Genomic DNA, 21,680 nt, shown 5'->3' with positions numbered 1-21,680 from the left:
GGGAAGCTTCATGGAAAAGAGAGACAAAAAACATCCCAGCATCTTCACTGGGAGAAATTAAAGCCAACACCAACACACTTGAGTAGTATGTCAACCTTTTGGTTGACAACCTCGTAGGCAAGAGCACATACCTATCGTAGCTCGGATTCACTGGCCAACCCAACCTGTAACACAGAGATTCGTTGCATGGTAAGGTCAGGATCGCTGCAGCAGTTTAAGCCATGAATGCTCCCTGCAGTTCGGTACTCAGTCAGGAAATTTAGAAGGATGAAGCAGACAAACAGGCTCAATTTTTTCATGATGATAGCACCTGAGTCGGCTTCGCCTGGCTTGAGGGGGGTGGTTGACTGCAGCGCCCAGGTACTGCTCATGGCTTTGCAGGGGTTCGCAAAGGCCCTTTCCATGGCCGCCGGTGCTGCGGGACCTGCCCCCGAAACCTGTCAGCTAAAATCTTGCTGGTGTAGTAATAGGGATATCTCCCCAGTGCTCTCCCTCCATCTCTCTGGGGTCGTCCCTGTGGTGAGCAGCCCCTGTGGAGGACCTGTAGGTGTCATGGGACCAGCACAGGCCAGCACTGGGGCACCCTGCCTGCGGCACCTACTTCTGGGGGGTGGAGGTGGGTGGAGAGGGACCCGCCCGAGCCCGGCGAGGAGGAAACCTGACTCCTGTGAGCTGGATCCCAAACCCACAGTACTGCCAACACTGTAAAAAGAAAATAGCAGAAGGGAAAGAAACAGCCAGAAAAGAGGAAAGGTCCGCTCCTCCGTGCCTGAGACCTTGCAGAGGTAAGGAAGCTTCACTCAGAAAAAAAAAAAAAGAAAAAATACCTAATCAAGCCTTGGCTTAATAGTGGGGGTATCTGATCGTTCGTATGTCACGTGCAGAAGCTCTCCGACTTTACTGACAAAATTCCCAGCTGGTCTCATGAGCAGCATTGCATATCATGTGCCCTTTGCTGTCTGGCAAGCCCTCCAGTGTGGGGTCACGGCATCCCGCTGCCGGGCAGTTTCATTGCGCTCTTGGTTGGCTCCTTTCAGATGGAGGATGGCTAATTTCCCTGCCAGCAGCAGCTTTGTCACTGCTGTTCTTTTGACCCATGTGATTGACATTTAGTATTTTCAGTGGGATTTACAAATAGCGGGAAACCTGTAACTCCCTGAAGAGGTGTGACAGACACTAGCTACTCCATCAGGGCTAACAGTGCTGCAAATGTTTGCGATGAGCAAACCATGGGTTCAGTAGGAACTGTTAGGGGGATTACTGAAGAGTTGCATCTAAATCTCTGTCTTTTGGACATAAATGCTAGAGCAGAGCATACAGTGCCAGGGACTTACCTGAACAGTGGCTTCTTGTTTGCTCATGGATGAGTGAATTTTACTCCAGCTGCCCCAATACCCTGGAGAGAGGGGGGATGCAGGTGCCTGCACAGGTTTCTCGTGTTATTTGAGATGCTACAGCAGGTATCCCACCTGCTCACCCACTGCTATTTGAGAGCAGTGTGGGTCTCCCATAGGTGCTATCTGCCATCCTGATGCCTCTGGGGGTGTCTTGGCTACCGTGGGGTGTCTGAGGCAGCAATGCACCCTTCTGCTTGAGCACCTGAGCCTCACCAGGGGTCCCACACAGCAACGCAGGGCATCGGGGTTTCCTCTCCTTTTCTGGAAGAGCTGCAGCACTTTCCAGCACAGCGGCAAGCAGCCCAGAGAGGGTGAGTGCCAGTGAAACACTCCAGTGCCTCTCAGCAAAAATTAGCAGCGTATCCCAGCATCAGGCTTTCACATTGGGATGGGCAAGGGTCCAGGGCTCGATCCTCACCCTGGACATGCCCCAGCCTGGCCTGCCAGTGCCATGGGCTGTGCCTGCCACGCGCTTCGGAGGACAGTGGCTGTTTAACCAGACGTGATGCGGCAGCTTAAGGCAGAATGTGTTTGCAGGTCCCTAATCACAAGGGAATAGAAAAAAAGGCCCACAGATTTTGTTATTGCAAAGCCCTTCATGATTCAGCCACACAGTAAAGCTTTACCTCTTCTCATGGGCTCTTCCAGGCACCTTGTTTGGTTACTTTTGAGCCGGTTCCACTCGGAAATGGTCAATAGCTGGTGGCCAATGTGGTCAGCTGGTGGCAATGTGTGCTGCTGGCAGCTATCGCTGCTGCAAGGACACTGCTGAGAGACAGTGGTAAGCAATATCCTATGCATCCTTTTGGATGCTGACTGTAACGATCTGTAACAGCAAGGTCAGTGTATGTGACCCGACTGACTCCTCTGCCATTAGCCCTTAAAGACCTCCTTATAACTGTACCTCAGTATAATGCTTTTAAGGTATCCAGCCTGTAACTCCGTGCTTTCCATATTCGTGCTGCCCTCTATCTCAGCTGGGATTTTGTATTTTCCATTAGATGTTCTCGGTCATTAATTCTCTCAAGCTCTCACCCTGCTGCAGCCTCCCTGATCACTGCTGGTTGGCTGTGAATGCTGCCTGGCCAAGTCCAGCACCCCTGGAGGGAGGTCATCAAAGGAGAGGGTGTCGTCACATTGAAGATGGGTTGAGCCCCCCCACCCCAGTGCCTGAGCCTGCACTTGGCAGGAAAGCTTGTGGGTTAAAGCAAGTGGTGTGCTTAATCCCTGCCGTGGGATTAAGATGAGTTTTTCTGACCAGGAAAAGCGGCTGTGATCAGGCCAAGGGAACTAGTGCTGGAAACCAGAAACACCCAGGGAGGAAGCCAGTTCTCCCCTGTTGCAATCCAGAATGCACGGCTGTGTTTCCTGCTTACCCGAGAAGATGGGGATTAGCGTGGCGGGGGGGTGAGGCTGAGGATCAGGTTTGCAGCGGGAAGCGCTATGCTGGCAAGGTGCAGACTGGCTGAGGAGGAGTTTGGTGCTTGCCACTCGCTGGCCGTGCCATCCCGGGGCAGCCAGGGTTAGGGGTGTAGGCTGGGCCACCCTGCTCCTTGGCATGGCTGTTCCTACCCGCTGGCTCTGTCTCAGTGCGTGCTCTCGTAAGGCTGAGCAATTACAGAGTGCAGCACCTCTACTTCTCACTTGACCCTGGCTCCCAAAGGGTGGCAATTTCTGCCTCCAACAGGGGTAACCTGCTGCCAGTCATGTATGTCTCGGCTCTTTTTTGGCTGCCTCTGCATTTCACTCGCCTCTGGGCTGGGGAAGTCGTCACACGCTCTCTTGTGTTAGTGGGTCTCCAGTCTTCCCTGAGGCTTTCCATAAAAACATCCAGTGCAATGCAATGACTGATCTCTGTCAGTTCAACTAACTTGCCTTATGATGTTTCTATGTATTTTTCACAAAAAACACTCTAGGAAGAGACATGTCCTAATAGCTGCCTGAAACAAACCCATGTTTGAGCATATCTGAATGTTTCCACTCCAGCGCGGGATGGTGTTTTGCTGGCTTATTGCTCAGATGGCTTTGTGAATGTCCAGAGGTTTCACAGATAAATCCCAGCCTTGCCCAACAGTGACGGTGGACACCAGCAGGAGCTGAGATGGCCACTGCCCCGAAAGAGGCAGAAAATGCTATTGGCTTGGAGGAAATCCACGCGGAGAGACAAGAACCCCCAAAAGGTGAGTTTGTATTGGCAGGACTAGAAATTTGGGTCCTCATTTAGCCAGTGTAGAGGGAGGGTCCCCAGTCCTGGCACTCCAGCTACCTAAAATCTCTGTACACGGAGCCACAAACATCAGCTTCATACTGCTCCTCTCCCATCACAGCTACCAGGCTGGTGGCTGCTACCTATGGCTGGCTGGCTTGGTTGTTCTCAGGTCTCCGCGTTGTGTAAATATTTTTTTACATTGGCAATTCAAGGATTCTTTCATTTTGGATAATTTTTTTAAAAAAATAAAAATATATTCTATTTCAAAAGCATTTTATACTGAAAAAAATTGTAGAAAAGCATAAAATGAAAAGTTCTGCATTTGCAAAAAAAAAAAAAAAAAGAATTTTCTCTTGAAATCCTGCAGTAAGTTCTTTCCATTTCAGAGGTAATGTTGATGGGTTTGAGATGACTTAGTTGGGAGATAAATGCCCTGACAGAAAAATTCATGCAGCCATGACTTTACTTAAACAAGAGCTTGAAAGTATACATATACTGAAAGCTTTCTGCCAGGTCTGTTTATAAAGTCATCCCAGCCCTGATCTTGAGATGCTTTGTTTGCTCTTGAAATGGGGGAGCTGAAAGTCAGGAATAAAGGCTTAGGAGACAAAACTCCCGGCTGTGCTTGTCTTGCAGGGCTCAGGGCTGGGGCAGCCCCCAGCTCATACTGCCCATGCCAGGAGCGGGCCCGTGCCTGAGGGGCGCAGAGGGGCTGAGCCCCACGGTGGTTTGGGCAGAGGAAGGGAGCAGACCATTGCCCAGATGCGGTCCCAGCCATGGGTTTCTGAAGCACCTGGGGTAACTCTGGTCAAGGCTCTAAAAGCCCCAGGGGAGCGAGGCTGTCCTTCCCCCATGCCCAGCTTGCCCTCTCCCCTGCTGGCTGCTGTTTCAGCAAACCCTGACGTGCCCGGCCACCAGCCTGCCCAGGGGCTGGTCAGTGGACGCACAACCAGTAGGTGTTTCCAGCCTTTTTCCTGGTGCAGTCCCACAGTAGCATGAAAAATGTTTACATTTCATACAGAGGAGGTACAATTTGACTGCTGATGTCTTTTTTGTCTCTGTCTTTCTTTCCCTTTGGTCTTCAGGGCAGAAGACATTTACGGTGGAAGAAGCTGTGGAAACCATTGGGTTTGGGAGATTCCACATTACGCGCTTCCTGATCATGGGCAGCACTGGGGTAGGTGTCTGCAGCCATCTGCATTGGCCGGAAAAAACACTCATTTTTCCTTATTACTGTGCAATAACAACCATAAGCACCATAGGCACATATTGCAGCCCATTTTTTTCCTACATACCTTCTCAAGCATGATTTCTGCTGTTGTCATCTTTGGCCAAAATCGATATTGGCCACAACTGATATCAGACCTATTTCAGGGCAAAGCTGAGCAGGCTGGCCCAGAGCATCCTGGCCTGGTGTCTGCCCTGGAGCACCGTCCCACCAGGCAGCACTGATGGGGCACGTCTTCAATAGTGCCTGAGGGTTAGGTTCATCCTCCTGACGGCATTTTTCATGCCATCCCCAGGGCACCCAAACCTTGTGCAATCTGGCACGGGAGGGCTGTGCTCCCTCTCACCCTTGGCTACCTGAAAAATTTCCTACCTGCCAGGGTCTTGGGTTAATGGTGTATCTGGTCTGGGAACTGGGGCACAAGCCTGAGGCCAAGCTGGTGTAAAGGTGCGATGGGGATATATCCATGAGAATCACTGCAGCTGAGGTGTAAAAACCTCTAGCTATTTGTAAACAATAGGCTCATTTCTTAACTGAAGCCAGCTGCTGGGGCAAACAGCCAATGGAGCAACGAAGTTTTTAATCAAAAACAGTTTTAAGAGGTCATCTTTGTGTTAGATGCCTGGATTCACAGCCAGGTTACTAACCAAGCAGCTTGGTTTCCAGGGATAGTTGAAGACCTTCTACTAGCACAGCTGGGTAAGAGTCTCCTCTGCAAAGGATGAGTCTTTCTAGCCTTCCTAGATACACAATGTACCTAGATACCTTTTTTCTAGGTGCACCTTTCCCCCTCTTCTCCCTGTTTCCAAGTGCTCATGTCTTCCAGATCAGGCACAGGGCTCAGACCACTTCGAGGCAGCATGGCTTCACAGGGCTGTTTTAACATGGTGGGACTGCCATGGCTGCAGGCTTGGTGGGACTGAGGGACCTTCCGCTGTGGGCTCCTTGTGGCTTCCTTTCTTGCTAACATGCAACCTCATTCCTGAAGGTGGCCGAAGCCATGGAGATCATGCTAATAGCTGTTGTGTCCCCTCTCATCCGATGCGAGTGGCAGCTTCAAGATTGGCAGGTGGCTTTAGTGACAACGGTGAGTGACTTTTGTTCCTCCCATGCAGGTCATCCACTATGTGGGCATTGTCCAGGGCACCACCATGGGCTTTGTAAAATACATTTCCCAGTGGACCGAATAAATTCCTAGGGCCTCCTCCCAGGGACAAGAGCAGTACCACAACTGTAGAAAGCCAGCTGATGTAAGCACGCGTCTGTGCCCAGAGCTGTAATGCCAAACCAAGCCCCCACTTCCATATTCTTATTTTGAAGATCTTGCCATCCAACCCTCAGCTTTGAGGGTTGAAGCAGTGAGTGCCTACACAGAGGAACTCAACCCCTGAAAGCCACCTCGCTCATAGCTCTGGGCACTGCAGTTCATCCTGCTGCTTGGAAAACATTCAACTCACCCACAGTTCAACCAGCAGAGCTGCCCGGTGCTGCCGGGAGTGGGCCCTCCACAGCTATGTTTCAATTCCCCTTAGATGGTGTTTTTTGGCTACATGGTCTTCAGCATAGTGCTCGGGCTCCTGGCCGACAGGTATGGCCGCTGGAAGGTGAGTGAGCACCAGGGGCTGCATGTCCTTTTCCCAGGCCCCGCGGGAGCCACGCACCTGGCTGAGCCCGTGGTTTGATGACCCTGATTTTGCCCCTTTTGCAGATTCTGCTGCTCTCGTTCCTCTGGGCAGCCTATTTCTCCCTGCTGACCTCATTTGCCCCATCCTACATCTGGTTCGTGTTCCTGCGGGCCATGGTAGGAGGTGGCGTGTCGGGCCACGCACAAGGGTAAGGCCGTGCCTCGCGCATCGTGGCACGGGCAGTAGCAAGCCAGCCCTCACGGAGAGGTTAGCAGAGGCACCCCGGACCTGGAGGGGCTGAGTTCCCTGGTTTACAGCAAGAAAGGCCCCTCAGCTCATTTTGGCTGACCCTGGCAGAGCACCCGCTTTCCCTTGCGCTGAGCCTGATAAGCCGTGGCTGCGCGTGCAACCTGGAGGAGATGGCGGGGAAGGGGCCTCCACGGGGGCTGGAAGTGGAAAGGGGAGCAAATTCCCACATCGCCTTAAAACAAAGTGCCATCCTGTAATTTCACTGAATCCCGGTCGATCAACCTAAATTGCAGTTCCCAGGGACTCCCGAGCCCAGGGACAGAGGGGGCAGCTGCTTTATGTTAAGCCAGTGACAGAGGGATTATTAAGCACATATATTATAAAAACAATTAGGCAGGTAACAGATGGGCAAAGGCTGCTTCCTCATAAAAAAGTCAGAACAATTCTGCTTAAGTAGCAAATTCTTCTTGAACTGATGTAAAACATTCCAATTTAAATGAAACTTTTTGCCTTGTTGGGGCGGAAAGGGGGACGTGGAGGGGGAGAGGAGAAATTCACAATATTAACAACCACTTCACTAGGAGCTTGGCAAAATAAATTATTTCTTTCAACTCTCTAAGGGAAACAAATGCAACATTTCATAATTTTCTGTGGTTCCTCGAACCTCCATGCTGCCCACGCAGGAAAGCCCAAAGCTGGTCACACTGACCTGAGACCCCTTTGCTGAAGCAAAGGACGTGAGGGAGATAGGTGGTGTTGGGAGGAGAAGGCACCATGCACACCCCCCCGCCAAGCTCTGGGGGATGCCCCCCTTCCCTGGCCACAGAGGTTGCTAATGAGCCTAGTGAGGATGAAGGGAAATTGCATATTTTGTAAAACACTTCAATAGCTGAGATAGAAGGAGCCAACATGGGTCTTTCCCATTCTCTCTCTCTTTTCAGCCAAGGAAGCACAATTCACACCTGTAAGCTTGAGAGCTGCCAGTGCCAGCTGGCAGGGTTATCCAACCATTTGATAAAAAGTGGAATGGACCGTTTTCTTTATTTAATGAAAAAAATTATTCACTAAACATTGTCCACTCCTACAAATGTACTCCGTGCCCATGCTGACAACTCAGTTGCCCCGTAGGACATTCCCGTGGGTTTCTCGGTGCAAAGGAACACCTGCCCGTATCCTACAGCCCTGGCCTGGAGAGAATTCATGCCATGCATCTCCCTTGCGTGTAATCTGGTGCCTGCCCAAGTGGGAGGCATGTTGAGCGTGGGCCCCCTCTCTGGGTGCTCAGTGGTAGAAAAGAGATGGGCACTCTGCTTACAGGCAGCAACGTCCAGCACTGAGCTGAGCTGAACTGCTGCTTGATATATATAGATATAGTATAGAAATTCTCATTGTTGTTGTATTTCTGCATTTTTTTCCCTTTTCACTAGGCTTATCATAAAAACGGAGTTTTTGCCCACCAAATACAGAGGATACATGTTGCCCTTATCTCAGGTAAGAGTGAGCATGTTACTGTTTCTTCTAGCTCCGAGTCCCAGGAGATTTGTCCTGCTGCGGTTTGGAAGCCAGGTCTCCAGCACGTCAGCCTTTCTCCCAGACTACTCGCGTTTGTCTTGGTCCAAGCGAGTGCTTGCTGCTGCCTGCGCCCCGGAGCATGGCGTCTGCGTTATTAAAGATGTACACGGGCAGCTGCCTGCAGAAGAGAGGCAATTTCTTCTCAAAGAGTTGGATGCTCCAAACGTTGCATGGGGATTTTGAGTGATGGCTGACACGCAGTCTTTCAGTTGCCCTACCGATAACAGTGCTGCCTGCTATAACGGGGCCAGTGCCTATGGGCTTTCTGGCAAGCCCTGGGGCTAGTGGCACCATCGGCCCCCTCCGGGCCTGGGCTCTTCCTCTCCTTTCTTTGGACTTGTTTAATAACAAGTGATTAATGAGGTGATTCCCAGATGAGGTGCTAATCTGTGCCTCTCTCTGTCCCTGCTCAGGGACGGCACGGGGCTTTGTGCAGGATAGGGCTAGCATAGATAGTCCCAAATTCGGCCTGAGACGTGCTGGGAGGGTTGTGACCACTTGCTGGGCAAAGACCACAGCAAGCATGACTGGGGTTGTTGCTTACTCCAGATTTCTGTAGTGGGCACTTGCTGCATGTGCAAATGATCTGCGGAGGCCTCATCAAGCACATGAATTCGTCTGACTGTGGAACCAAAAGTGTTTGTATATGGTCTTAGTGGCAGGGATAATTTGCTTTTCATTACTGCCTGTTTGATCCCAGGGCTTCATTACCAAAGTGTCATCAGAAACACAAAGGTTTATAAAAAAGAACAATCTTGTATTTCTCCCCAGAAATTTGTTATTTCTGCCCACAGATTACTCATGAACTTGCTGTGGCTTTTATGTATTTGTTTGTGTTTTGTGTTGGCTAAGCTCCCTTGGGTGGTCCCCTGGAAAGGGACGCATCTCCTCATGGCAACAAGTGAACTTCGGGGAGGAATGTACTTGCAGATCAGGGGGCCAGATTCTCCATTGGTATAACTTGGCATTGAGTCTACTGGAGACCCACCAACTTCCAGCAATGGAAATCTGGCCCGTTTTTGCCTTTGGTGCTTGTAAATCTGCTGCTTCCCCGCAGAGATTTAGACAAGAGGAAAATTCATGGGCATGAGCATTAGCAGAGAAGCGACTGCAAGGACAAAAGAAGTGGCTTTAAGTACAATGGTAGCCACAGCAAGTTATCTGTTTTCATCTGGAGCTAATTAAGATTATCTTCAGCCATCCTTCCCGAAATCCTTGTCTTTCTTTCCCTCTTTCCTTCAACCCAAGCTCAGCTTCTCAGACAGCTGTGGGATGGCTCAGTTTGAACCACAGTGCTCCCCAGCACAGATCCCCACCTATCCATGGAACCAGACCAGAAGGGAAGAAAATAAATAAATTGTTGCCATGTGTTCGTGTTTTAACCAATTTTTTTCCCTGGGAAAGGTGTTTTGGTTGGCAGGATCCTTGTTAATCATTGGCCTGGCATCGGTGGTGAACCCAACCATCGGCTGGCGGTGGCTGATCAGAATCGCCTCCATCCCCGGCATCCTTCTCATCCTGGTGTTCAAGGTAGGAAGAGCTCCTCTCCTCGCTCCCCGCTGCACCACCACCAACCTGGTGTCTCCCCAGGCACCAAGAGGCATCGCCCTCCACCCCCCGCAAGCCTGGGGCTGTCCTTGTGTCCTCCTTTCAGCACCCCAGCCCTCTTGCCGGGGGGGCTTGGGAAGGTCCTGATGGCCTAGGGGGGCTGCAGACCAGCTGCTGGGGAGACATCACCCTGTGGGAGATGGCTTGGCTTTGCTTTGCTTTGCAAAGCCTCTGGCTTTGCTGCCCTGCTGTAGCCCTCTAGCACCACAGCCTCCAGTGTCCAGGCTGCCAGCAGTACCCAGGGACCATGGTGATAGGCCAGGCATCAAGAGGAAGACAGGCTAGGCAGGCTATGCAAAAAATCACAAGTATTATCTTCAGTCTAGCGCTGGCCACAGCGCACCCTCTTCAGTCTTTACATTTGCTAGGGCTGAGGAAAGAAGCCTCAGTAAAGTGTTCACAGAGCAAATGGGTGTCAGGGTCAACAGCAGCTTCCCCAGGTTTACTCATGCTTCAGAAATATCAGCCTTGGACTGTGGGGAGTGATGTAAAAAATCCCTACTTACGGTGCTCGTGGGCATTGCAGTGCTAAGCTGTGGCTGGTGCAAGCCGTGCAGATGTGAAAGCCCTTCCTGCAGCTGAATGGATGCACAAGTCCATCTGGGGTGTTATCTGTGCAGTCAAATGCAAGGTTGCTGTGAACGTCCACTAGTATAACTTTGACGTTTGGTTTCCCTGATTATTTTTGCCAGAAAAAAATGGGTAGCAAAAGTTTTTAGTCTGGAAGAAAAAAAGACAGAGTCAGCATACACACCTTTAAAAAAGGAGTTTTAAATTCATATTTCAGTGATACAGATGTAATTGTTTATAATTTAATAGAGCCATCATTTAATAAAAAGGTATTTTATTTTGGAAAGAGCACCAGGTGTGGGTGAACATTGCAAATGCTAGTGATGAATGAGTTTGTTCCTAAATTTCATCCATGTCTTCCTTTTTTTAAATGGCTTTGTTGAGTCTTCCAAGACTTTTGCTTAAGTGACATGCGCCTCATCCCGTTTTAGAATTTCAAATAATTAAGGGTTGTTTTTGTTAGACCTGTGTCTTTGGCTTCCACCTCTCATGAGTGCTTGCCACAGACAGCTCAGTAGCAGACCTCTGGGATCTGGATCAAGAAATGGGTTTGTTGGGCAGGGTGAGCCCCCCAACATGGGGTATGGGGAGCTGGGACACGCAGGGGTGCCCCAGGGCATGGCTGGGGACGAGTTCAGGCAAAAGGCTGCTCCAGCTCAGGCGGTGTCCCCTGCTAACCTGGCCGGGCTCATGGACATGACGGGAAGCTGTGAGTAGGGCTGCGTGGACAGAGAGGTGCAGAAAGGCTTTCTGACGCCGCTCCGCTTTCAGTTCATCCCGGAGTCGGCGCGGTACAACGTGTCCACGGGAAACATGGCAGCTGCCCTGGCCACGCTGCAGAGGATAGCCAAGATGAACGGGGCGGCGATGCCCGAGGGGGTGCTGAAGGAGCCCGCCAAGGTAAGCCCAGCCCGCGGCACTGCCTGGCCCCTCTGTCCTGGCCAGAGCTGCCAGCATCTGGGGTTCGGGGAGGGAGTGGGACCGCCAAGCACGTCTTGCTCTGCCTCTCTCCCCCTCCTCGCCTGGTTTCTTTCCAAACAACTATTGAATGTGATGATGAAGATGTCATTTTTATTTTGGAGAGACAATAATCTTGGCCTTCAAAATGGAATTGAGTTTTCTGCTTTTTTTTGCATTCTTTGTGTTAGCTTGGAAAAATATCGTGCTGAGAAGAGATTTGCTTCCTTTACCACAAAAAGGGCTCCCAGCAAAGCACGTTCTTCCTTATTGCCCATCCATCCCCCAGCGGTGTCCCCTCTGCCGGGAGACCTGGGATCTGCCCCTCTCAGGGCTGTGGCCGGTCAGGCTGCAAGGGTCCCTGCCATGAGGTCAACCCACCGCTCCCAGAGGCTTCTCCCAGACCCTGGCTGGGCTTGTCCGCTGGGTCCCAGCACCCCAGGTCCCTGAGTATGGAGCCACGGACCAGCAGAAGAGGGTCAGAGCAGGAGAGGCCATTTCAGAGCTACCGCTGTTTGCACCTGTAAGCAGCTGAGCAGCTCAGGAGTTGATCATTACTGGACCGAAATGCCCAAAAGCACATGTGGGTGCTGCAGGCAGGGCAGGAGAGGAACTGGGGGCCAGGGCCCCCCCAAGCTGCTCCCCCTTATCCCCTGCTGACTGCAGGGTGGGAGAACTTATTCAGGTGGCTCCTTTGACCCCCCAAGAGAGTAAGACTGGACAAAACTATTGTCCAGGGCCTCAAAATTATTATCCAGCTCTTTTAAGTCCCTTTCCTGGACCCCTTTGCTGTTTATTCAATCCCACAGGCACCAAGCATTGTCCTTAGCAATTTATGCAAGATGGGGCTATTGTATTGGAATTAATTAGAATTAAAGCTTCCCTGTAGTTTAATTGAATTTATGTAATGGACCCACATTGGCTGTGGGAAGAGTTTTTGTTAGTTGTGCACCCTCTCAGGCTTAACCACTCATGAGGAAAATAAAAATAAAGGCAACCCAAACCATCCCTGTGAACTCATCTCCCCTCAGTGGTAGGATGCTGGGGCAGCTGCCGGCTCTTGGGGAGCAGCGGGGTGGGCAGAGCTCCCAGTGCCTGCTTGTCTCTCTGCTCACTGGCATTTCAGCCCTCCCGGCAAGATGCACGTGGCCACAAACTTGCTCCACATGCAGCTCAGCGGACGCTGGGCTCCTCTCCCCAGCACGTGGGGCAACAGGAGCTGCCAGCAGCCCCGGCAGTGCTGGCCCCCCAGCAGCAAGCAGGTCCCCCTCTGGCACCATGACGGTCATGCTGGGGCCAGACTGCCAGGAGCTGGGGGGTCCTGTGGGGGCCGGGAGTGCTCAGGGTGTTCTCTTCTGCTCCGCTCCATCCTTTGCAGCGCGTCCTCCTGTGGGCAGGCTTTGGGAAGAGTGCCTTCCCTCTCTGGAGGGCTGATGGGGTGCTGTGTTGCAGCATCTGTCAGTGTTGTGCCATCGGCAGCCTGGGGTGAGGGCAGGGGGGCCTGGGGTGCCAGCTGCTGCTGCAGAACACTCGCCCCTGTATACAGGATGCCTTTTTAAAAACTTCTATTTCTGTCAAACGATTTGCAGGAAAGGAGAGGAAGATTCAAGGACCTCATGCACCCCAAATACCTCAGAACCACTTTACAGATATGGATCATATGGTAAAAATTTTTTTTTTTTTTTTTCTCTTGCTTATCAGCTCATTCCGTAAGTTGAACGTGTGCAGGGAGCAGAAGTCTCCCGTTAACTCTGCCGGTACGGGTCACCGTAGGCATGTCCTGATCTCAGACCATGCCTCAGACACCCTGTGTCAGTCGGTGTTAACATAGACAGAAAAAGGCATCCAGGATGGTGCAGGGCACCGTAAGTCCTTCCTCAGGACAGGGCGGCTGAGGGAAGGTGGGGCGAGAGCCAGACGAGAACCGCAGGAGAGGTCCCACGCCTGCCTGCAGCGGGCACCAGCAACGTGCCCGCAGCTCCACTTCCCTTCTTGGTGTAAACTTGTTCTTCCCGAGAGGAGGAGAAATGCACTGCCTTTGCAGGCCAGCCAATGTATCAGTGAAATAGGGCTCCGACAGAAACTCATTAACCGTTACCAGTGCCACTGGCCGGGGAAAATTAAGATTGAAGAGAAACGGGTTTCATATGCAATGTTCCTGGTAGCTGTATGCAAGGGTAATATATGTTTCATTGACTTTGCTGTCTGGAATGGAAATGTATAAATAACGGGTCCGTAGGAACTCATTGACCCAAAATGTTGCTAAGTCAGGCCTTGAATTTTTTATGTTTTTTTCCCCTCAACTTGTGTGAGTGTTATGAAATACCTTTCTTTTTGTTTTTTTTTTAATCCTCCTTTCTCTCCTAGTCCCCCCAGGAGTTGCTGGCATATTCTTGGGTTTGCATTCCCACCCCCCATGCCCCGAGCATCCCCCGCCTCTCCAGGCAGCTCGTTTCCTAGCCCAGATTCTGCTGCTTGTTTCTGAAACTGCCAGGGGGGATAAAAAAGTGAAAATTACTTCTCGGCCTGCTTATGATTAGGCGTATGCTGAATTACTTGATAATGACACAGCCAGGCTGCCATCACCAATGCTGTGTTTTTGACAGCCAGCCAGTTAATGCAATGTGAGCCTCCCCAGCCAGTTAATGAAAACTCCTTTCAAAAATCCCTGGGCAGAAAGGATAAGGACTGAAAAAAAAACCTGGACAGTTGCTTCATGTGAGCTGCAAGCATCAGGGCCTGATGTTGAGACTCCCTGGTTCCCCGGGAAGGGGTGGTTTGGAAATGTCTCCACTTACAGCCCTGCGTGAGGGAAGGGGGACGTCCTCCCCAGCATGACTGCAGCAGGTCACCTGCTGCAGAGCAAGGAGCAGCACTAAGGGGCAAGCAAAAAGATGAGCTATGAGCTGGGGTGGGGGCCTCCGAGGAAGAGAGGTGGATGGACATAGGTGGCAATGGTGTGCCATGGGTGGGGTGACCAGTAACCTGGTGGGTGCTCGAGTCACTGTTCGGCTCAGGCTAAGGGGGGGGCGTCCATCATGCAGAGCTGGTGCGCGCAGCAGGGGTCCCAGGGCACCCAAAACCTGCTGCATTTCAGTTTTCTCACCTTTCCCATTGTTGCTGCTGCTCATTGCAGTGTTTCCCCCCCCAGGCTTGGCATAGCTTTTGCTTATTACGGCGTCATCTTGGCCAGCGCTGAGTTACTGGAGCGGGACCTCGTCTGTGGCTCTGCGGCACCAACGGCGCAGGACCCTGGCGATGACTCCGAGGAGAGCCGCAGCCCCTGCCACTGCCACTTGTTCGGGCCAGCTGCCTACCAGACCATGATCATCAGCACAGTCGGAGAGATCGCACGTAACCTCCCCTCCCTGCTCTGCCATTCCCTTTTTACAGCCAGTCAATACTCAATGCGAAGATTTTAGCTTCGCATGCATTTAGTGACGTGCCAGAGTTTGAAATGTCCTCAGCATTGCTGGCAAGTGCCAGGCACAGGCTCTTCAAATGAAGGTCTGGGTCACAGGCCATGAGCTGGTGGCAAGGGGCAAGGGAGGGCATTGCTCCTCAGGTGCATAATTTAACTTCAGCATGGGGTCCTTCCAACAGCAGAGCCAAAGACCTCCCTTGCAGTTAGTACGTACTGACAGCCTTGGTTAGATTCCAGGGGAAATTGCTCCTAACTTACCAGAACCAAGCCCGGCTTCCCAAATTCCCAGACATGTAGTTTTTGGAAAGTCATAAATAAGCAAGGATCGCAAATAGTTGCATTGGTGCAACTGAATGCACCACACAAGTGCCCTACTTTCAAAGAGATGGTGGCCTCGGGAGCAGGTCCTGTGCTGAGCACTACAGTAAAGGACAGCTAAGCGCCCAGGGAATCCGCAGCAATCCAAAATGCTTCCTGGTGCAGCCTGCCGAGGAGCACTGGGGGATGGCAGGACAGCCCAACGGCAGCCACACGGCACCCTTGAAAGAACCTGGCACTCTGTGTGGGTCTAGTGTTGCAACACTCCTGGGAGGTGAACGTTTTCCCTGGTTCACGTCTCAGCAACTGAGCTACAAGACGACCGGGTGTTGGACCCTGCAGGTGCAGCCGGGCTGGGACCAGTCCAGTGACGCACTCAGGTGCCTGCCTGGCTCCTGGCTCATGGGGGGACTCAACAGGGCACACTCTGGGCCCCCGTGTTTGGCTGGGCCGTGGCCAGAGGGAGCAAAACCACCCAGGCCAGCGGTGTTCACCCAGTGGGTGCCTTTCTTGCCTGTGCTACTCATGGCTCAGGACCAGCACTGGTGTCCTGCCGTAGAGCAGAGGACAGGCTCCATACTCTGAGAGGAAGGACAAACAAAAAAAGGTGCATGAGGGCAAACTACAGGGTTTGGGTACAGGAAGGGAATTATAGGGTTTGTGCATTTTGTCGAGCATTTGGTAGGCACTGGGGATGCAGAGAAGTATTTTTGAGGCACACTGCGTAAGGTCTATCAAGTCAGACAATCATTGCAGTTAGGTCATCTAACCTTTTACAGTTTTCATTTTTATCTCCAGTAAATCCTTTGAACATTCTCGGCATCAATTTTCTCGGAAGACGCCTGAGCCTGTGTATCACCATGGGATGTACGGCGCTATTCTTTCTTCTCCTTAATATCTGCACCTCAAGGTAGTCTTGCTCAGCATGTGGGTGTTGTTTGCGGGGGGGGGTGGGTGCAATGCTGCAGGCAGAGGGCAGTACCTGTGGTATTCTCAGGTCACCAGTCAGGCCAGTAATTTCTGTACACCTGAAAAAACCCTCTGACTGGTTCCCTGCACTTTGTGGGAAAGCTGCAGCAGCAGATGCTGTGGTGCAGGGGTGTGCAGAGCAACTCACTCGTACTAGTGAGCCCACATGGCTTCCCCTAAGCATACAACTAGCTGCTTTCTAGTGCAGTCTGGAAAATTAAAAATGATGTGAAGAACATCCACCAGAAAGAAGTAATATTTTTCTTTCAGTCTCTTTTTTCTCCCCCCTTTCTTTCTTTTTTGGCAATGCTACACATGTCTCCTCTAACTTGTAGAGTCAGGTACTTCAAGAGGAGCTCAAGGCATCAAGGGAAAGGCTGCCACGAGTGCTGTGGTTATCAATCAGGTTGATTTGTGAGGATGTGTAAGAAAGACCCTTCTCAAGCTGGCAGAGCTTAATGGTTACTGAAAATCAGGGTGGCTTCAAGCTGAAGTTTCCTCTAAACTGGCTGGTAGCCTGATGGCTGCTTGCCAGCAGTGTACCCGTGGGCCACTGGCTCTGGAGGCTGGCTGAAACACTTGGGAGCTGGAGTGGGAGGCTGCAAACAGTCGTTAAGCTAAATAAGCCCCCATCAGGAAGCTTACAGTCATTCAGTAAGGCATTGGCCTCTGTACTGCTATTGTTTTTTTCAGTTTTCCCTGAAACTGAGCCTGGCCATCACATTTGCTTGCAACAGTTTTACACAGGAACCGAAGGCAAGGGCTAGGCTGGAAGTCAGACTTCACCGTAATGCTGAAGGCACCAGCTGAGCCACTACGGTCCTGTTCAGGTCATTCCCTCCAGCCTCTAACACCGGCCTGAGGGAAACCTAACGTGCAATAGCCTGTTGTCAAACATGCCTGGCCAATGGACTAAAGAAAGGTTATACTTGTCAGCAATCAACATTTCCTTATGCTTTCCCTTGTATTAAGCTGTGTGCACAGTGCATATATTAGGTTGCGTCTCTGCTGATCACCGTTCAGTGATACTAACTCTTTGCTCCACACGGCTTTCTCTCTAGCACAGGCATGATTGGGTTTCTCTTCATGCTGCGTGCCTTGGTTTCAGCAAACTTCAACACCATCTACATTTACACAGCAGAGGTGGGTCCTCCTGAAAATATGTTAAGCTGCTCTGGGGCATGAAAGACCGTTGGCCTATACCCAGGAATGCTGCCATATTCATTGACTAGTTAGAGTCACCTTCCCTGAACTAAGTAGCTCTGGCTTCCTGGCCACACTGGTTTCATAGGCAAGATCAGAGAAGGAATCGGAAAACTAGCGGGAGATGACAAGAGCAGGTGGAAGAGGAATGCCCTACTGAGCCTCCTGTTGGTCAGCAACTACAAAACGCTATTTTTGAGGATGCTGTGTACCACCATCTTCCAAACCCCACAATCTTTCCCCTCCCCAAGCCCTGCAAAGTTAGAAAATATGCTACCACTGAAAGGAACCTTTTCCAGCACTTAAGGGAATGATGTAGTAGTATGAGGTAGTATATGAGGTTATATATACGATTTTTTTCACTTAATGGAAATTGCTGTGTTCTGTCTGCAAATAGTTTTAATCTTTCAGAGAGCATGTCCTTCATACAACTTTGGAGCCGTGAGTTCTGTGGGTTAAGTATGCATAGTTAGGGTTTTTTGTCGTTCTTTTTTAAATAATTGTGTGGAGTTAAATGTATTGCCTTGCAGATTGAGTAAACTGATAAAAAGCAAACAGAAGTAGCTCCCTGTGCTGGCCTGCTATATTGTTTAAGCATGCACCAGGTTTGAATAAATACCAATGTTTTAATAGTCCTGAATTGGATGCCGCTGATGTAAAGACCGTTGCTGCAACAGCCATATCATAAACCAATACTACTCACAATTTAATCAATGATCAAAACCAAACTTGGAAATCCCCTTTCTGACCACATGCTTGGACTCTTCTTGAATTACCTTACCTCCATTGGCTTGGCCCAGCAAAGTATTTAAACAAAGGCTACCATGAGTATACTTGCTAAAATCTATTGATATTAACAGGACTTAATTAAAGTTAAGCAAAATACATGCTTACGTGTTTTTTTGGCACAGGTGTTTGGGAGATGTGAAAAAGAAAATACACAGAGCACACTCTTCTAAGCCTGGAGGTTTCTTATTGGGATCTGTTTTTCTTTTTCCTCCTTCTAAACAAAAGTGCTGTTGATACAAATAAATAGGCAGTCTTGAAGGCTGCAGCCAATATCCTTTCTTCCTGCTTTCCAGATATAGGGCCTGGCAATATAAATTGAATTCTTCCTTTAGCACCCAGCCTATCCTCTGTGACTTTGATGTGAGCTGCCCAGCACAGCTGGGAGAAAGGTGGTGGTAGTGGTGGTAAGCAAACAGTAGGGGAACCGCATCTGGCTTTGATTGACTTGCCCTAAAACTTTACTTGGGGCAAAAAATGGAAATTTTGTAATGGCACAAAAGAGACTCAAAGGAGCCTTTATTTCTTTTCATATCTTATCTCACTAGCTGCCCTTGATAATGTAATGGGTCTCTCCGAAGAAAAATAATAAAAAAAAAAAAGGACACATATCACAGATCGTTGCTGCACTAATCCGATTTCTTTCTGGCCTGTTTTAGGTTTATCCCACCACAATGCGAGCCCTGGGTATGGGAACAAGTGGGTCATTGTGCCGTGTTGGAGCTATGGTGGCCCCATTTATATCACAAGTAAGAGCACACTTGATAATGTTCGTAAACATTGTGCCAATCATTGCTATCAAATATACAGAGAGATGCCCCTGAAGTTCACAAAAAAAAAAAAAAAAGACGTGTTCAGTTCCCCCCCAACTCATTAGTTCTTTATCTGATGTTCACACAGAGTACTTATGTGGTCTTTGCCTGATGCAGATCTGCAAAAATCTCTTCCCAGAGCTTACCTTGCTAGTATTTGTTACTTTCTGAAAGCTCTTAGATTCACAACACATTGTTTTTCTATTGTCGAGCCTCTCAGGTGTCTGTGACCCTTCGTCCACTCTTTAATTACTAATTAACTGCCAGTCTCCCCATACCACTGAGCTAATGTCTGAACTGTTCATTTACCTGCAGGTCCTTATGAGTGCTTCCTTCATTGGGGCCCTGTGTCTTTTCTCATCTGTGTGCGTTGTGTGTGCAATCTCTGCGTTCACACTGCCCATCGAGACCAAGGGCAGGGCACTGCAGGTTTGTACTTCAGGAGCACCTGTCTATCTAAATGCTATTTAGAAACCAGTAGATTACGATTCAGCCAGAATCCAAACCAAACTCTCCTGAGGGTTTGTAAGCCAAAATAAGGCCTGACAGGCAAGCACGGGAACGTGCTGTTGCAGCAGCTTAAAGCACTGTCACCCCAGTTGCCTACAGCTCACTTCTCATAAAAGAACAAAGCAGAAGCATGCCCTAGCCCCAGCTACCTCATGCCAGTGTTAGCTTCACCTCGTGCAAGACCCTCTTTACTAGTATCTCCAGTCCTGACTTGAAGTTGCTGCTTCACAGGCACACATTCTCTTCTGCCTGTGCTGCAGGGAGAGAGGACAGCAGGTACAAGTAATACCTTAAACTACTAAAGCCATTTCTTCATCAAATTCAAGTCAAAAGCCCCAACTGCATCAGCCCGTTAGCTAAGCCCTTGTGGCTAGTGTTTCCTAAAAAGCAATCAGCCAAAACACTAAGCACGAAGATTAAGGGGGAAAGTTTAAATTCAGACAGCCTCCCATGCGCAAGTCGCACTAGTTTCATTACGGGAGGTGGTGAGCAGTTCCATGATTCTAGTCGATTCAGCTACACCAGCATAGAAATTTTCACGTTGTGCATGCGGCATGCCCACATCACGCTGCCTGTTATTCTGCAGTCTTACCTGTATAAACCAGAAGACCACGGGCTAAATAATCCACATTCTTTAGCAGCCTAGAGCAAGACACATGTTTGATCAAACTGTTTTATGTGGGCTTCAGAACCAGACTTTAAAAAAAACATATATACAAACACACACATATTACATATATATACATATATACACACACACACTTAACACAACTTCATTGGGTTACATCTTCTAAGGTTTCCCCAAGGACAGTTAACCTTAGGGTTTTCAGAAAAGCAACATATTAATTATAAAACATATATACAAATGCTTGTCTTTTAGAAATGCTTGTCTTTTATGTTTTTATGCCATTTAAAATATCATATGACATTCTGTAAAAGACTGAGGAAAAAAAAATAACTGAAGTTTAAGTAAGGAAGTGGACAAAGCAACTTATTCTTCCTTTGTGGGTGAAATTTAACCCCATGAACAAAGGCCAGAGAGCCACTTAGGCCTTCAAATGGTTGGATTTACAATAATTACTAAGCAAAACACTTCATTAGACCTAAAAGGAAAGCTTTGCTTCAGCTACAGTTGGATTAACTTTGGCTAACAGTGGTCGAGATAAATGGGAATGTAATGATTCCTTAATGGGATCCCCCTTTTCCTGGGGACTTAACAGCATTATTATCCTCCTTGCTACACATAAGACTTATAAGCTCCAGCTGCTGGCCTTTACATGAACAAGTCAAAAAGATGGAAAAATAAAAATCTGCAGAACTAGTTGTGTACTCAGAGAAGCCACCATTAGATCTTAAATTCAACTTGCTAACTCTTCTCTCGTGGTCATTTCAGAGATTACATTTGTGTACGCAGTCTTTCAGGGATTGCTGAATTGTGACTGTTGAAAGTATTGTCTGAGGGCCTCATACAGTACAGTCATCCAATCCATATAAGAATTTAAGTATGTGATGTAAAATCTCTTTTAACATGACAGTATTTAGTCCTAAGGCTCCAGGCAACAGATGTGCTCCTTAAAGCTAGGTCTAAATGAACCAACTAAATAAAAAATATGCAATTAACTTTTTGTGAAATCTAGACAATGACATTTAAAAAGCATATCTACTCTTGTTTCAATTTATTAGGACAGCATCAGTCCACTCTCAAAGCAGTCATAGGGATTGCCTATCAGAGGCGAGACCTTTTGGACATATCCAAATGCATATTATTTTCCCCTGTACCCATTTCTGTTCGTTTTCATATGCACTTTATTAATTTTATGTATTTTTTCTTCTTTCCCCTTTTTAGCAAGTAAAATGAAAGCGAGTGTTTGATGTTGGATTGGGAAAGAAAAATAAACTTTTGGAATCTGTCATTTCCTGTGAGCTGCATTTGATGTTGATGGCTTCTCCATACCATTTCCATTATTAAAAATTGCAACTGAACAGTGTAAGAGCTATGATTTGTATAGACAAAAGGCAAATTTCTCAAGGAGTTCCCTTTCTTATGATTCAATAAATAGATGCTTTCTACCTGTCCTGTGAAGTGAGATGAAGACTCTTTACTACTAGTGCTATTAGTAGTGATATTCCACACACACACAACAAAAAAAAGAAAAAAAAAAAAGAAAAAAAAAGAAAAAAAAGAAAAAAAAAGGAAAAAAAAGAAAAAAAAAGAAAAAAAAAAGAAAAAAAAAGAAAAAAAA

At 49.0% G+C, this 21,680-nt stretch overlaps 1 protein-coding gene across 1 annotated transcript; it reads left to right on the top strand.

Annotated features, from left to right (window-relative positions):
- Positions 1-3,498: 3,498 nt before the first annotated feature.
- On the top strand, positions 3,499-20,083 carry SVOPL (SVOP-like). The gene is made up of 15 exons (XM_009579722.1): positions 3,499-3,577; positions 4,692-4,783; positions 5,823-5,921; positions 6,367-6,438; positions 6,543-6,667; positions 8,136-8,199; positions 9,685-9,810; positions 11,230-11,358; positions 13,005-13,078; positions 14,567-14,769; positions 15,956-16,067; positions 17,188-17,269; positions 18,775-18,864; positions 19,243-19,356; positions 20,024-20,083. Exons 1-15 carry the CDS (start codon positions 3,499-3,501, stop codon positions 20,081-20,083), a joined length of 1,521 nt encoding a protein of 506 aa, XP_009578017.1.
- The last annotated feature ends 1,597 nt before the right edge of the window (positions 20,084-21,680 follow it).

This window comes from Fulmarus glacialis, unplaced genomic scaffold (assembly GCF_000690835.1).
Source record: "Fulmarus glacialis isolate BGI_N327 unplaced genomic scaffold, ASM69083v1 scaffold8846, whole genome shotgun sequence".
NCBI classification, from domain to species: Eukaryota; Metazoa; Chordata; class Aves; order Procellariiformes; family Procellariidae; genus Fulmarus; species Fulmarus glacialis.
Note: the sequence above shows the minus strand (reverse complement) of the source record. Positions and strands in the feature narration are given on the sequence as shown.

Bases quoted from the DNA above. Each gene is read 5' to 3' on its own strand.
- SVOPL (XM_009579722.1), top strand. From the start codon at position 3,499: ATGGCCACTGCCCCGAAAGAGGCAGAAAATGCTATTGGCTTGGAGGAA. The intron at 6,439-6,542 runs GTGAGTGAGCAC...CCCCTTTTGCAG, and splicing joins ACAGGTATGGCCGCTGGAAG to ATTCTGCTGCTCTCGTTCCT. The intron at 11,359-13,004 runs GTAAGCCCAGCC...AACGATTTGCAG, and splicing joins TGCTGAAGGAGCCCGCCAAG to GAAAGGAGAGGAAGATTCAA.